Source organism: Hyla sarda, chromosome 4, assembly GCF_029499605.1.
Source record: "Hyla sarda isolate aHylSar1 chromosome 4, aHylSar1.hap1, whole genome shotgun sequence".
Classification (NCBI taxonomy): domain Eukaryota; kingdom Metazoa; phylum Chordata; class Amphibia; order Anura; family Hylidae; genus Hyla; species Hyla sarda.
In genome coordinates this window covers 101712641-101730476 of record NC_079192.1, presented here as the reverse complement: position 1 = coordinate 101730476, position 17836 = coordinate 101712641, and the positions used below count along the sequence as shown (strand labels likewise).

General features: G+C 41.2%; 1 protein-coding gene across 4 annotated transcripts in view; it reads left to right on the top strand.

Moving 5' to 3' along the window:
* Positions 1–17836, top strand: part of CERS3 (ceramide synthase 3) — a 129227-nt gene that overhangs the window by 71034 nt on the left and 40357 nt on the right. For all 4 annotated transcript variants that reach the window (XM_056571815.1, XM_056571817.1, XM_056571814.1 and 1 more), the window contains exon 3: positions 13972–14089. In XM_056571815.1, coding sequence (XP_056427790.1) covers positions 13972–14089 — 118 coding nt within the window. The remainder of the gene's footprint in view (positions 1–13971; positions 14090–17836) is intronic.

Here is a 17836-nt window from a genome sequence, read left to right as displayed (position 1 = left end):
GCCCCGCTTTGGGCAAGCAGGGCCGAACCTGACAAGCATGGCAGTGCTCAGCAGTCTGTATGGAGCGGGCTCCCAACTCCTGCCCGCTCCATACTCTGCAGCCCCCGGCTGTTTTCAGTAGCTGGGGGCCGCCGCGAATAGCCAGCATGAGGCGATCGCTGTGGCTAGCTATTAACCCCTTAGATCGACGCTGACAGTGGCATCTAAAGGGACATGTGAATGCTCCCTGGTGGGCTAGTGGGGTGGATCACCCCCCTCCCCTCATCGTGATTGTGGGGGAGGGTGGGGGCGATCCACTATAGAGGTAGCCAGAGCGCTTACCTCTGCTTCTCTGGTGTCTGTGGCTCTGTAATTGATAGAGCCTGGCTGGTCTAGGCTCTATCAATGGATCGCAGAGCACACTGATCAGTGGAATTCAATAGAACTCTATTGATCTGTATGAGGAATCTAATGATTCTTCCTAAAAGCCTAAAAAAGTTTTAATAAAAGTTTAAAAGACACACATTAACCCCTTGTTAAAAGTTCAAATCACCCCCTTTTACTATATAAAAACATATTTAGTATCGCTGCGTGCATAATTGTACGAACTGTTAAAATATAACATTATGTATCCCATACGGTAAATTACGTAAATGTAAAAAAAATACCAAACCACAGAATTGCAATTTTTATAATATCCCAGAAAAAAAAGTTAAAAAGCGATTAAAAAGTCAGATCAATACCAAAATGGTACCGATATTATGGCACAAAAAAATGAGCCCTCATATAGCCTGGTATGCAAAAATAAAAATTCTAAAAAAAAAGCTACAGGGCTCAAAAAATGGCAATTAAAAAAATTCACAAAAAGTTCAGATTTTTTTTTTAATTAGTAAAACATGACAGAAACGATACAAATCTGGTTTTGCTGTAATCAGGCGGCCTAAAGTATCAAAATAACAACATGTTATCTCAACCACAAGGTAAACGGCGTAGTAAAGAAAAACCACCTAATCTGCTAAATTATCTTTTACTATTTCAATTTCACTTCACCAATTTATATGTATATGTATATTTGGTTCGGAGAATATGTTATGGAAAAATGAAAAGGTTTCATTATAGTAGGTAGTTATGGCTAATATAAGGCAAGGAGGAAAAAAATTAGAGTGTAAAAGCGAAAATTGGCCCGAACAAGTGGATCGTCATGAAGGACAAGTAGATTTTGCTCCATTTTAGTCCCGTGGACAAGTAGTTTTTTATTAAATTTCCAAACTCCTGTGTATAGAAACATAGTTGAACACCCAGTGGTGCACCAAGTGTTTTCCAACCAGGGTGCCTCCAGCTATTGCAAAACTGCAACTCCCAGCATGCCTGGACAGCCTACAAACTGGTTGGGAAACACTGGGTCCATGGGACTTTACTGTACCTCTGCATACCTTTTTTTCCCTTTGGTCAGATTATATATAAATGTGTCAGAAAAAATTGTGGCATGCTCCATAGGATACCATGAATGGCTCCGTAACTACTACTCCAGATTGTTTGGTACAGCGGCACACAGCTGGTTGCATGAGGTGTAGAAGTATATTGGGTAAGTGACAATTTATGGGAAATCATTTCCGTTGACTTTGCCACTTATAGTAGACCTTATTCACACACTGCAGTTTTGGTCATTGGTTGAGTGGAATCAAAAAAAGAGAAAAAGTATTTACTTTAGAAATGATAAATGATGTTTTTAAATCCCACTCCTCATTTTGTCTGTTAAAATTCAACTCCTAGTTTTGTAAATATTGACCAAATCTGCAATGTGCAAATAACTCCTTAAAAGGTCATCGTTTTATATTAGGCTGCATTCACACCACGTTTTGTACATACAGGTGCCGTCCGGCGGGGGAGGGGCAAACCGGGCGCTCCCGTACCCCAGCCGGATCAGCCCGTGACTCCATTTACTTTAATGATCCGACCGGAGTCAAACGGTGACTCCGGTCGGCTCAGTTTTGACCCGTATGCGGTTTTGGACCGGACCTAAAACTGTAGTATACTACGGTTTTAGATCCGGTCAGGAAACAGCATACGGGTCAAAACTGAGCCGACCGGAGTCACCGTTTGACTCCGGTCGGATCATTAAAGTAAATGGAGTCACGGGCTGATCCGGCTGGGGTACTGGGGCGCCCGGATCCGGCACCCATAAGTACAAAACGTGGTGTGAATGCACCCTTAGAGGGGTAGAAGTTTCTGCAGTAATTTCAGGAAGTATTACTTTACTGAGAGAGTAGTGGATGCATGGAATAGCCTTACTGCAGAAGTGGTCTCTGCAAATACAGTGAAGGAGTTTAAACATGCATGGGATAAGCATAAGGCTATCCTTCATATAAGATAGGGCCAGGGACTATTCATAGGATTCAGATTATTGGGCTGACTAGATGGGCCAAATGATTCTTATCTGCCGACACATTCTATGTTTCTATGAGCTGTGAGATTATTAACCGCACATTAAACACGTCTCCATCTAACACTGTTCTATTATCCTATTATTGTGTCTGGGGTTTGCCCACCTAGAACCTTTATTAAAGTTGTCAGGCTGGCTTAATGGTGTACTCCAGTAATTTAACCTCCCACCAATCTCCAGAACAGGGCCCTGGCTCTCCCTGTGCATGGAGCGGTGAGGTCATTTGCACTCCATGCACTGTCTATGAGGGTGCTGGAGATACTCGGGTATTTTTGGTACTCTCATAGAGCATGGAGCGCCTGGGAAGAACCTACTGCTCTATGCACAGTGAGTTACGGTCCCTGTCTCCCACTGATGGTGCCCTAACCTTTCTGATCAGTACCTCCTGTTTATGTCAGAACACACAGGAAATGATTGATCAGCCAATCACTGGCTTAGGAGGATACCTGATATAGTCATTGCAGTGATTGGCTGACCAGGTATTTCCTATGTATTGAGTTTTAAGTGATGTGGGCATCATCAGGGTGATAGTGCAGGGTGATCGAAAAGTTGAATATCGGTCACTTTTTATTTTTAATTTTTTTAATCCTCCAGAAAATGACAGTTCTATATATGTTGATGGAGTTTCGAAAAATATACTCCACAGGAAAACAGGATTTTATAATCTTTTCAGTTGTGGAAATTACTGTGTATTTCACCTCTTTTAATGGAGAGCGGTGAGAATCACTGTAAACCTGCACTACAATTCAGTGGGATTGTTGCAGATTTTCTGTGCAATCTGTGAGGGAAAGATTCTTTCAATATTGTTCCGATTGTTAAATCAAAACAAAAAAAATCAGGAAAATAGGTTATAAAAAGCTACAGCTTTTCTAATCATGAAATCTGTCATAAGTGTCACCTTCACTAACCTTTCAGACAGGTAGTGTAGGGGACACTGATGACAACCATACTTACCTAGTCCCGTTCCTTGCTCCCGTTCTCCCACTATCTTCCTCAGTATCTACCGTCCTGGGGCTGACTTAGAGCATGGGTGGAGCTTTCTGAAGTCACCGCTGCTGTTCTCTGCTCGGTCCCACTGCTAGCAAACAGCAGCGAGCGGTGACGTCAGGAAGCTCCGCCCATGCTCCAAGTTGCCAGATGGAAGATAGTGGGAGAACTGGCGCAGGGAACGCAATCAGGTAAGTATGGTTGTCATCAGACTTTAATTGAACACACTGCTGCTTTTTATATCTTTCTGCCTTTTCTGTTTGTTTTGCAGTATGTTAACCCAGCCTTTAATTTGCTGCTTGTTGTCAGATTCTCCTGTTAATACATATGTTGTACACTTTATCTTAGTTAAACCCGGAGTGTTAGACTGGCCTTACACCGTGTCAGCAATGTCTGTGGGGGTGGGGGGGGGGGGATGAATACGTATGACAGATGCCACTTAGTAGCATCCATCATGCCTATGTTCCCATACCACATGGTATACTTTATATGAGATCCAGCTCAATGGAATAGCAGAGAGGTCTGCACTATTCTATCCAACAACCCGCACCACATGTCCCAAACAGTGGCCAAAATGACACACATTTGGGGGTCTATGGTTCTGCTAATGCATGCTCTAGGACCTCTCCCGGTGTTTGTTTTAGATGGATTTGGCCGTACAATGTTTAATGAAGCATAAAACCAGCCTAAGGATAGTTAGCTGAGACAACTATTTCATGTTTTTTGAGCTTCACAGCTCAGTTATCACAGGAGGCGCAAGTCCAGACAGACCTATTTTAGCAGTGTCATACTGAGGAGGTGAGTGATCGTGCTGCTGCTGCTGTGCGGTGGGTGCAGTGATGCAGGGAACAGATGATTGTGTAATGTTTGACATCTGTACATTATCTTCAGCGCATATTATGTAGTAGGGACCGGGGTGTGGAAAGTTTTATAATAAAAAAACTACTTGTCCACGGGACTAAAAGGGAGCAAAATTTACTTGTCCCTTATGACGATCCACTTGTCCGGGCCAATTTTCACTTTTACATTCAAATTTTTTCCTCCTCGCCCTATAATAGCCATAACTACCTACTATAAGGATATCTTTACATTTTTCAATAACATATTCTCTGAACCAAAAAATATATATTATATATATTAGGTGAAGTGAAATTGAAATAGTAAAAGATAATTTTACAGATTTGGTGGTTTTTCTTTTCTGCGCCATTTACCTTGTGGGTGAGATAACATGTTATTTTGATACTTTAGGCGCCTGATTACAGCGATACCTGCATATGTATAGTTTGTCATGTTAAACTTTTTCAAATTTCTTTTGACCCCTGTAGCTTTTTTTTTTTTTTTTTTTTTGCATACAGGCTGTATGAGGGCAATTTTTTTGCACCATAATCTGTTTTATGTATCGGTACCATTTTGGTATTGATCTGACTTTTTTAATCGCTTTTTAACTTTTTTTTTCTGGAATATTATAAAAATTGCAATTCTCTGGTTTGGTATTTTTGTTTTTACATTTACCGTACGGGATACATAATGTTATATTTTAATAGGTTGTACAATTACGCACGCAGCGATACTAAATATGTTTATTTTTATTATGTTTACATGTTTTATATAGAAAAAGGGGGTGATTTGAACTTTTAACATGGAAGGGGTTAATGTGTGTCTTTTAAACTTTTATTAAAACTTTTTTTTACACTTTATTAGACTTTTAGGAGCAATCATTAGGTTCTTCATACAGCTCAATAGAATTCTGTTGAACTCCATTGATCTGTGTGCTCTGTGATCCATTGAAAGAGCCTAGTCCAGCCAGGCTCTATCAATGACAGAGCCACAGACACCAGGGAACAGAGGTATACTACCTCTATAGTGGATCTCCCCCCGCGATCGCGCTGCGGGGGGGGGGGGCGATCCACCCCACGAGCCCACCAGGCAGCATTCACATGTCCCTTTAGGCGCCGCTGTCAGCTTTGACAGCTGCGAGCTAAAGGGTTAATAGCCAGCTGCGGCGATCGCCGCATGCTGGCTTTTAGCGGCGGCCCCCGGCTACTGAAAACAGCCGGGGGCTGCAGAGTGTGGAGCAGGCAGGAGTCCGGAGCCCGCTCCATACAGACTGCTGAGCGCCGCATTCTGGCTATTAGCGGCGGTGTGAGGTGGAATCGTGCGCCCCATGCAGACTTGCATCTGCTCCTCCCCTCAGCTCTCCGAAGCTTAGAGTTGTGTGGAGCGAAGGCAGAGGACACAGGTCTGCATGGGGAGAAAGAAGCCACGCCCCCTCATCTCCCCCTTCGGAGGACGCAAGTTTCCACAGCCGGGGGGCTGCAGAGTATGGAGCGGCAAGGAGTCCGGAGCCCGCTACATACAGACCGCTGAGCGCCGCCGCACTTATCAGGTCAGGCCCTGCATGCCCGAAGCCGGGCTAAGGGTCTGAAAAATGCACCTGCCCGGAACTGCGTGTCCCAGGCGTCGGCCGATAGGAATTCCACATCCCTGCCAGCTACACCTCCCTGAATACAGTCTCTATAGATACGCTATAGCAGTGTTTCCCAACCAGAGTGCCTCCAGGTGTTGCAAAACTACAACTCCAAGCATACCTGGACAGCCAAAGGCTGCTGGGAGTTGTAGTTGTGCAACATCTGGAGGCACCCTGATTGGGAAACCTTGCTCTATAGAGACATATGAAGGCACACTGGTTGGAAAACACTGCTATATAGGATAAGTAAATTATATTTAGGTTCTATTCATACTGCTATTGGTTTATGTTCTCACTGCACTAGTATTGTCTGCAAGGATGTTGTTGCCATAAGAAACCTTCTAAAAATCTGACGGACTCCATGATCAGGATTGGAACTTGTAGCAATATGTTGGAGAAACGGATCTGTCATGATGCAAGTGTGAACAGAGATAAATCACAGGTTCCTGGTACAAGGACAGGTTAGGCACCTATTCCCACCATAATGCAGATAAGCTACAATGCTATATAAGGGGAGGTCACTCACACACCTACTATTCATGGGAACAGAGCGCACCACTTGTAATGTAGAAGTATACAGTACAAGAAAAGTACAATATAGCAGCAGTATATAAGGTGCAATTCACATCCAACAGTATATACAAAAGGTGCAAACCTGCAAAGGTACACACTGGAGCAATACAAGGCAAATGATAGTGTGGCCAGGGGACGTCCACCCCTACGATCGTTTCGGACTGGGTCCTTCTGGGAGTCACTCCCGGAAGAAGGACGTAGTCCGAAACGATCGTGAACAGAGGCCCAGAAAATGATTCAGACTTTATGTAAAGTATGAGTGAAAAACATGTTCCTCTGAACTGTTCCATAGAAAGATGGCAACAACCAGGGATTAGAGCTACCACCATTGTTCTGTTATTATTTAATGAATTCCATTTATAAATATTATATAAGGGAATATATGTTTTTTGTCTAAAGTCCCATGCAAGTCTATGAGACTTGCGGTACATCTCCTCATTGTGTTATTCTCAGACTGCAGAGATTGCCCGGGACTTTTAAACATTCTGACGACTGTCTGGAAAATAGTTAGTGTTGGGGATGGGAAATGTAGTTGGGGGCAAGAGGTGGGGAGCATCATTGTTGCTTTTCCTCACCCATAATGTTTAGGTAACAGGGCAACAGGGGTTATTTAGCTAGGATTTTAAATAATGGAAAGTGCTGTTTATGTCGTTTGCTAGCATACAGGTGGATGGATAGCTATATAAAAGAAAGGTTCCAGACATATAAGGTCTCTGTCCGGACTACAAGGAGCACCTGTTATTTTTAGACGTTGCCGATAAGTGTATGTCTAGGTCAATCATTTAGAGCGATGAAGTCATCTCTGCACAGTCTGCTCTGTGACATCACTGTCGTAGCATCGGTTGCTTGGGTGTGTCACTATAATACACCAAGTCACAAGGCCTGCCGAGGTAACCACTACAGAATGCTCAACCTTACCATGTAAATGCAGTAAAATAAAGGCTTGTCTTATAAATAGTATGAAGAGGGTTATATATCTTACAATAAAGAGTACGGAAACTAGGAGGCCATCGCCAAGTCGGTATAGTCAGCTGTAACTCTTTCCATTACGTATTGGGTGAAGTGTACTTATTACTGTACATGAATTGCCTTTCACTATTGTAAATCTGTATGTTCCTGACATGTCAAGGGAGCAGTCACTTATTACCCAGAATGCTGCTGCCCATAGAAGAGATTTGGGTATTGAAGTATAAATGACAACTTTGCAATAAAGGTATGTTCTACTATACACAGGCATTCATAGGGCACAGCCACAGGGGACAGAAATGCTGCATATATGTGCAGAATATGTAGATGAACAGTTTAAATTAGTTTTATTGTGAGAATTTTGACAGATTTAGATTTCCCTATTGAAGTCACTGGGGGAAATCTCCACAAATATGCAGCATTATTTGACATCCTGAGAATTTCAAGTCCACGCTACAAGTCGATTTCCGAGCGGATTCTTTCTCCAGTGTGTGGATGAGATTCCTTAAAGGGGTACTCCGGTGAAAACCTTTTTTCTTTTAAATCAACTGGTGGCAGAAAGTTAAACATATTTGTAAATTACTTCTATTAAAAAATCTTAATCCTTCCAGTACTTATTAGCTGCTGAATGCTACAGAGGAAATTCCTTTCTTTTTGGAACACTGATGACATCACGAGCACAGTTCTCTCTGCTGACATCTCTGTCCGTTTTAGCAACCATGCATAGCAGATGTATGCTAAGGGCAGCATGGTGGCTCAGTGGTTAGCACTGCTGCCTTGCAGTGCAGGGGACTTGGGTTCAAATCCCACTAAGGACAACAATAAATAAAGTGTTATTATTATAATAACGTCAGCAGAGAGAACTGTGCTCGTGATGTCATCAGAGAGCATTCCAAAAAGAAAAGAATTTCCTCTGTAGTATTCAGCAGCTAATAAGTACAGGAAGGATTAAGATTTTTTTAATAGAAGTAATTTACAAATATGTTTAACTTTGTGCCACCAGTTGATTTAAAAGAAAAAAGGTTTTCACCGGAGTACCCCTTTAAATGGGCACGGTCCCTGACCGATCACTAGAACAAGCTTACAACCAATCACAGCCCAGCTTTCATATCTGGTAGATATCTGGTAAAGGAAAAGCTGAGCTGTGATTGGTTGGGAAAATCTCTCCAGTTTTTCTCAGTTTGATAAATCAGGGCTATTGCGCTCTCTCCCAGCTCGGTGTCATGTTACCAAGACTGTCTCATAATGCAAGTCTATGGGACCATCTTACTCACAGAGACACAACGGGGAGAGCGGGTTTGAATATTAAAACCCCACCCAGTGCTGCTACTGTAAATGCTAAATGTTAAGAGGGTACTCCGGGGGGGGAACTTTTTTTTAATTTTTTTAAATCAACTGGTGCCAGAAAGTTAAACAGATTTGTAAATTACTTCTATTAAAAAAAATCTTATCCTTCTAGTACTTATTAGCTGCTGAATACTACAGAGGAAATGGTTTTCTTTTTGGAACACAGAGCTCTCTGCTGACATCATGAGCACAGTGCTCTCTGCTGACATCTCTGTCCATTTTAAGAACTATCCAGAGTAGGAGAAAATCCCCATAGCAAACATATGCTGCTCTGATCAGTTCCTAAAATGGACAGAGATGTCAGCAGAGAGCACTGTGGTCATGATGTCAGCAGGGAGCTCTGTGTTTCAAAAAGAAAAGAATTTCCTCTGTAGTATTCAGCAGCTAATAAGTACTGGAAGGATTAAGATTTTTTTAATAGCAGTAATTTACAAATCTGTTCAACTTTCTGGCACCAGTTGATTATTAGTATTCCAGTCGGAACTTGGTGTAAAGAGCATTTCTACAAATACAGGCCAACCTTCTGGGCAAAATTGTTTGCTCAAAGAGGGGGGCCACCTTTTAGTGTGCATTCACATCACAGTTTTGCTTCCCGTACCCATTGATTTTCCAAATACTGAAGAAAGAAAATGGAGTCACTTATAAATGAAATTAAGTGCCAAATGTATTAATTCCGTAGAATGTACAATGCAATGATGAAAAAAGTAATAAAGAGGAATACAGCAACAAAACGGTGGTATCACCGGCTCTGCACATAGAACATAGGCTGTGGTATATAGAGTAAAATGTTGTCCGTAGCGACGTCAATGCAACAAGTAAATAATGTATAGTACAGCACAGTAATTGCACGTATCTAAATGATTGCACATTAAAGGGGTACTCCGGTGTAAACCTTTTTTTTTTTTTTTTTTTTTATCAACTGGTGCCAGAAAGTTAAACAGATTACTTTTATTAAAAAAAAATCTTAATCCTTCCAGTACTTATTAGCTGCTGAATACTACAGAAGAAATTCGTTTGCACCAGTCCTGTTTTTTTGACTGCAGAAAAATCGGCACATGCAGTATTTTTTTCTTCCTTCAAAAAAACGTAAAAAAAAAACAAACGTATACAGTAAATTTAAAGGAGTACTCCTGTGCACGCTTTTTTCATGTTATCCCGTCCGGGCTGCAAAATAAAAGAAAACACACTTTCTCTTACCTGCCAACGAGCCCCCTGAGCTCTGGTACAGGTGTTCGGTCCCCGGGCTGTATTCTTCTTACTTCCTGTTAGCCCGGCACGTCACACGGAGCTTCAGCCTTACACTGGCCGAGGCGGGACATCACTGTGGCCGGTGATAGGCTGAAGCTCCGTGTGACGTGCCGGGCTAACAGGAAGTAAGAAGAATACAGCCCGGGGACCGAACACCTGTGCCGGAGTGTACCGGAGCTCCGGGGGCTCGTTGGCAGGTAAGATAAAGTGTGTTCTCTTTTATTTTGCAGCCCGGACGGGATAACATGAAAAAAGTGCGTGCCGGAGTACTCCTTTAACATTGAAGTCTATGGAAAACAGATGAGCCTTTAATGTCCTCCTTTTGCATCCGTTTTTTCAATAGTTTTTTGATTCATTTTTACTTCTGAGCATACTCAGAACAAAAAAAATTCTTTTTTTTTTTGTTTATTAACTGAACAATAACGGGTATAAACAGATAACATCCGTTATTGTCCGTTTTTTTAATTTTTTTAAAGTCCGTTTTTTTTTATGGAAAAAGAACGGGACGGGTCTAGACGGCTGTGTGAACGCAGCCTAAGGACCTATTAGTACCGTGTATATATTAGGCTGCATTCACATCTCGTTTTTGCAATACTGGTCCTGTATCCCGTTTCTGTACAAAAAACGTATATGTCTCCAAAACGGACCGAAACGTATACAGCCGTATATGCCTCCTCACGTTTTTAAACCGTATATGGTTTGAAAACGGATGTCCGTTTGCATACGTTTTAATACGTTTTCCTTGGAAAAAAAATGGATACGGTTTTACGTTTGTCAACATTTTAAGTAAAGTTCTTCTTCTTTTTTTGAATTCCCCCACCCCAAAAAAAAAAAAATGTAAAACCGTATTATGCATACCGAATATAACCATACCCACATACAGTTCAATACGGTTACCATAGAACTCCATTTTATAACCGTATACGAGTTGTAGACTACGCTTTTGTCTACGGGTAAAAACCGTATAAACCCGTAAATGATGCAAAACGTACACAACCTGATGCTACGGTTGGCATACGGTTTACAATGAAATGTGTGTGTATATATATATATATATATATATATATATATATATATATATATATATATATACAGTTTGCAATACGGTTCAATACGTTTTTTTTTCAATGAAACCGGATACAGCAACCGTATTGCAAAAACGAGATGTGAATGCAGCCTTATTCAGTGTCTACTTTTACTGCTCACTTGCTTTATTTATGTAAATATTTTTAGTTTCTTGTGTTGGTAAACAGTGAATTATGCCAAAAAGTGCTAACCAAACCTGCACTCCTTCATCTTGTACAGTCTGCTAAAACATCAGGGAATTATGGGTGGTGTATTATCCTTTATATACTGGTAACGGGAGGACTATAATACTAAGCTCACCTTTCATAACCAGGTCACTTAAATTCGGAACAATTCAGGACTTGACCTTCTTGTTTTTTGGGTACATATTAACCAAGGTAATGGACAGACTTTGTTATTACAAATCAATGTGTAACTTTAGAAAGTATAAGTAAAAATTTGGAGTGCAGCTCTCAATTAAAGGGGTACTCCGGTGGAAAACTTTATTTTTATGTTTTTAAATCAACTGGTGCCAGAAAGTTAAACAGATTTGTAAATGACTTCTATTAAAAAATCTTAATGCTTCCAGTACTTATTAGCTGCTGAATACTACAGAAGAAATTCTTTTCTTTTTGGAACACAGTGCTCTCTGCTGACATCATGAGCACAGTGCTCTGTGCTGACACCTCTGTCCATTTTAGGAACTGTCCAGAGTAGGAGAAAATCCCCATATTAGCAAACATATATGCTGCTCTGGACAGTTCTTAAAATGGACAGATGTCAGCAGAGAGCACTGTGCTCGTGATCTCAGCAGAGAGCTCTGTGTTCCAAAGAGAAAATAATTTCCTCTGTAGTATTCAGCAGCTAATAAGTACTGAAAGGATAAAGATTTTTTTAATAGAAGTAATTTACAAATCTGTTTAAACTTTCTGGCACCAGTTAGTTAAAAAAAAAATGTTTTCCACCGGAGTACCCCTTTAATCCTATACACCTATACCCTAGTTGTTTTAAAATTTACTTTAGTAACTTTAGAAAGTATCATTGTATTTGTTCTGTGGAATATTTTGAACTGTATAAGCCAGTATTTCGTAACCAGGTTGCCTCCAGCTGTTGCAAAACTACAACTCCCAACATGCCCGGACAGCCTTCGGCTGTCCGGGCATGCTGGGAGTTGTAGTTTTGCAACAGCTGGAGGCACCCTGGTTGGGAAACAATGGTATAAGCAATGGGAAAAGTAACTGGCTTATACGATATGCACTGACTCCAAGATGTAGGCAGCTATAGATACGATAACTCCTTGTAGCATCCAAACAGCAGGGTGTTGCCTCTGTCCCATGTGAGGTTCTTGCTGTTTATCAGCCACTTACAGATGCTGGTATGCAGTTGGACGGCTCAGGTGTAGCAAACTCCTTACTGTGATCTCCATTTCCATCTTTGACTGTCTTAGTGTAGGTGTGTACTTCTTCTAAATGTAGAAGTGCTGCATCCGTCAGAGAGGTGTGAATCATCCCCTGTGTAGACCTTTACCTAAGGGTGCGTTCACACGGCCGTTTGCCCCCGTTCCGTTTAAAAAAATATATAATTTAAATAAACTGATAGAAACGCCTGATCAAATGGGTATCTGTTTTGAACTGTTTTTTATATCCGTTTTTTTACTTCTTTTTTTTTTTTTTAAGTATGAAAAATCAGCCACCTACAGACTCCTGCAGCCAGGACTACTACTACTACCATCATGGAATAGACTTGTTTCCATGGTGGGCGTAGTAGTTCCTGGCTGCAGGAGTCTTCCGGCGGCTGGGGAGGCTACATTAGTGCTTGTACTACTACCCCCATCATGGAACAGACTCTGTTCCATGATGGGGGTAGTAGTACAGGGGCTGAGGGATTGATCGCCCCGGGTCTCACTTCTGAGACCCGATCTGATCAGAAGCTATTAAGCAGGGGAACGGGCGGCATGGTCCGCAACCCTGCGATGTACACGATGTATTTTACTTTAGTTTTTTTTAATTCCCCGCAGGGAGCTCTGAATGGCCGGTACTGAGGAGCCAATCAGAGCTCCCTGGTGGGATTTTAAAATGGACAATGTATATTAAAAGCGCTGTGGGGGGCAAGATATATATCGCTATATATCTAGCCCCCCAGCGCATTTATAAAGATATAACCCCCGCCAGTGCAAAAATATATACCTCGCAGTATATATATGTGACCCCCCCCCCCCCCCCCCCGCCGGCGCATTTATAATATAACCCCTACAGTGTATATATGTGACCCCCAGCAGGCGCATTTATAATTATATATCCCCCCGCCGGCGCATTTATGTGACCCCCGTGCTGGTGCATATGTCCTTAATGCAGCGCCAACTGTGAAAAGCATTTTACCCGCAGAGCATCGCACCAGCCGCCGCCGGCGCGATGCTGATAGAATACTATTCATACATCGCGCTGCAGGGGCAAATTATATAGAAGTGCTGTGGGGGCCAGATATATAGTATATAATATGTAATAGTGTCAGATTTGCGGACTGTCCGCGGACCCATTTAAATCAATGGTAACGTAACTCGCAGCGGGAAACTCTCTGCTAGCTACTAGTGTGTGAACGCACCCTTAGTGACCTCTCATTTCTAGCTCACTTCATTGGTCCGGTTTTACCAGAACATGTCTTTGGATTTTCATTCTGGACAATAAATAGACACATTTACATAACCCTACTCCCATGACATCAGGAATAACCACAAGCAACAAAGAATCAACAATTAAAGCCTTTATATATCTCTCACTATTTCAGGGCTTCCGTGGACTAAAGCTGTAAAGACAGATAACCTTGCATAGGGTTAATAATGATGTTATCTGTCTGATATCAAAGTCTGATTTACAATGTGTGTCTTTCCTTTTCACAGGGCCATTGCAACACCTGTGGCCAGCGCCATGGGGATAAAGAGCAAAGTCCGACAAAAAGCTTCATTAAATCCGGTCTTGGAAAATTTTTACATCTCGAGTTCTAAACACCCATCTCAAGTAAGTGTTTAAGCAGTTGTATCATAAAGGAGCGCTGCATGATACTTTGATACACCAGTACCATCCCTAAATACATGTACTGTGTTACTGAGCTGACTAAACATAGACTATGCTGAATCCACAAAACTGACCACAATATACACGTTGTAGTCAACTTTTATGTCTTTCTGAACATGGTTATGAGCTACAAGGCCTGTCTAAAATTCTTACCCGGTCTGGTGTGCCAGCCACAAGATAAACTCTGAGAGCTCCTCAAAGGTAACTTAAAGGGGTACTCCGGTGAAAACCTTTTTTCTTTAACTTTCTGCCACCAGTTGATTTAAAACATATTTGTAAATTACTTCTATTAAATTTTTTTAATCACGAGCACAGTTCTCTCTGCTGACATTATTCTAATAATAATTACGCTTTATTTATTGTTGTCCTTAGTGGGATTTGAACCCAAGTCCCCAGCACTGCAAGGCAGCAGTGCTAACCACTAAGCCACCATGCTGCCCTTAGCATACATCTGCTATGCATGGTTGCTAAAATGGACAGAGATGTCAGCAGAGAGCACTGTGCTCGTGATGTCATCAGTGTTCCATAAAGAAAGGAATTTCCTTTGTAGCATTCAGCAGCTAATAAGTACTGGAAGGATTAAGATTTTTTAATAGAAGTAATTTACAAATATGTTTAACTTTCTGCCACCAGTTGATTTAAAAGAAAAAAGGTTTTCACCGGAGTACCCCTTTAAAGCGGTACTCCAGTTGAAAAGAACTGATGGCAGAAAGTTAAACAGATTTGTAAATTATTTCCATTAAAAAAATCTTTACCCTTCCAGTACTTATTAGCAGCTGTATGCTACAGAGGAAATTCTTTTCTTTTTGAAACTTTTTTTGTCTTGTCCACAGTGCTCTTTGCAGACACCTCTGTCCGTGTCAAGAACTGGCCAGAGCAGCATAGGTTTGCTATGGGGATTTTCTGCTTCTCTTGACAGTTCCTGATACGGGCATCAGGTGTCAGCAGAGAGCACTGTGGACAAGACAAAAAAGAAATTCAAAAATAAAAAGAATTTCCTCTGTAGCATACAGCTGCTAATAAGTACTGGAAGGGTAAAGAATTTTCAATAGAAGTAATTTACTAATCTGTTTACCTTTCTGGCACCAGTTGAGAAAAAAAAAAAATGTTTTTTTCCACCCGGAGTACCGCTTGAATTCACTGGTTGCCCTGAGCATTACCTACAAATTGTATGGAAATATATATATATATATATATATATATATATAATATATATATATATATATATATATATATATATATATATATATATATATAATATAATATAGCATAATCCACAGAGTTGTGTATGAACAGCCATAAATCTGGTAGAGTTTCTACGTAAATGCAAGATATATTTGATCCAGGAGGGTAAGTATCTATTTTATATAGCTTTGCAGGGGGTTTGCAAAAACTTTGTGAATTTGTCATGACCTGGGCTAAAAAAATAAAAAATCTGGACCCTCCACATGGGGTAAACAAAAGGGAATGAAGGGTAAAACACCTATGAATGTTTAGGTGTTTTTTTTTTATCACTATGGTTCTTTGCTCTGAGAAGAGTGAAATACGTTTTGTTAAGTGGGTCTTGTCAGAGAAAATGCTAAAACAGATCAGACATAGAGAAAATAAAAATAGATGGCTATATTTATGTGCTTAAAAATAGAAATAGAGATTTGTGTATGAGCACTGGATGAATATGCAAGAAATCGACATCTAAAGATGGAAAAGTTGGGTCTATGAGAAAAACAAGAACATGAAGTGCTAATAATCTACGGCAGTGGTCTCCAATAGAGATGAGCGAACTTACAGTAAATTTGATTCGTCACAAACTTCTCGGCTCGGCAGTTGATGACTTTTCCTGCATAAATGAGTTCAGCTTTCAGGTGCTCCCGTGGGCTGGAAAAGGTGGATACAGTCCTAGGAGACTCTTTCCTAGGACTTTATCCACCTTTTCCAGCCGGCCGGAGCACCGGAAAGCTGAACTCATTTACGCAGGATAAGTCATCAACTGCCGAGCCGAGAAGTTCGTGACAAATCGAATTTACTGTAAGTTCGCTCATCTCAAGTCTCCAACCTGCGGACCTCCAGATGTTGCAAAACTACAACTCCCAGCATGCCCGGACAGCCGTTGGCTGTCCGGGCATGCTGGGAGTTGTAGTTTTGCAACATCTGGAGGTCCGCAGGTTGGAGACCACTGGTCTACGGTAAAGCTCCTTCTATATATGATGTTGGTTGAAATTAGAAGAAAAGGTCAGTTTATTTAAGTAAATGAGTCCTTCTATGTAGCAACTAAAAAGCAGTAATAAGTGATACCAGTAATAAGAGAGCCTGGTTCACAGGCAGTATGACAGTTCTGACATTTATTCTGTTTTTTCCCAACCAGTGTGCCTCCAGCTGTTGCCAAACTATAACTCCTGGCAACAGCTGGAGGCACACTTGTTAGTAAAACAAAAACTGAATAAATGTCAGGACTGTCATACTGCCTGTGAACCAGCATGAAAGCGAAACCCCTTTTAATTTTATTCTGCCTAGAAATATTCAGGTAACTTTATCCCCATGGAGGGAACATCATGATTCTCATATCATTTGCCTGTGCAAATCTTTCATGTTTCATATTGTACAAACATGCAAAGCGTTTCTCGATGGAGATACATGAGATCTGGTAGACTGTATGCTAGGTTATACAGAATGCTGCACGACATGTCCTGAATACACTGCTGACTATGAGCAAATAGAGACTATCGCTGAGCCAGATATAGTCTATTGTATGTGCAGGCAGGATTATCCAGGGGAAATAAATAATGTATTACTCTGATAAATATGTTGTGCTACACACATGGTAATAGCAGATGGACAGAAAAAAGCAGATTACTTGCATCTGTGTTGCAGATCTTTCAGTGGAGACGCAGATATGTAAAAAAGAAATAGAAAAGAAAAGCGCACTAATGTGCCATGATTCTGTTGATCAGGTGTATAGAGAGGTAAAAGAGATATTGTGCTCACCTGAGCCGTGAGTCCAGAATCCCATAAAACAAGGCATTCTTTTATTCATACAGGATGATACAGGGATAACGCGTTTCGAGGGGCGGGGACCCCCTCTTCGTCAGATCCAAAGGTGGATCTGACGAAGAGGGGGTCCCCAGCCCCTCGAAACGCGTTATCCCTGTATCATCCTGTATGAATAAAATAATTCCTTGTTTTATCGGATTCTGGACTCACGGCTCTTCTATCATATTACTCATCCTGGAAAGGAGCGCTTTTTTGAGCACCGTGCTTTTTGGTGGATCACAGATTCCCACTTCGTAATCTCAAGTAGATCTTTCAGTGGGATAGTGACAAATGTCATCTGTTGCATTCATTCGCATGTATGATCTTCTTTTTTTTTTTTTTTTTTTTACGTATGGTGCTGGTTCCTCCAGAGCGATAAATGAGAGTCCTATATCCAGAATAGGGTATTTCAAGATGGTTTTCTTTAATAACTAACCCCCATGCTGACCATACACCTACCGTATTATTAGTTTTACACCGAACAGCATTCTCCTCTCACTTCTCCATAGACGTGGATGCTTGGATCCTCTGAGCAGGCAGCTGCCAAACTAAAGCAGGGACTATTTGGTGGACCTTTACGTGTTGTATATCATTGCTTCCCCTAGAAATGTTTTTCCATAATTGTTTTTTCTCTTTCCCAGAATTATATGGAGTCTATCAGTG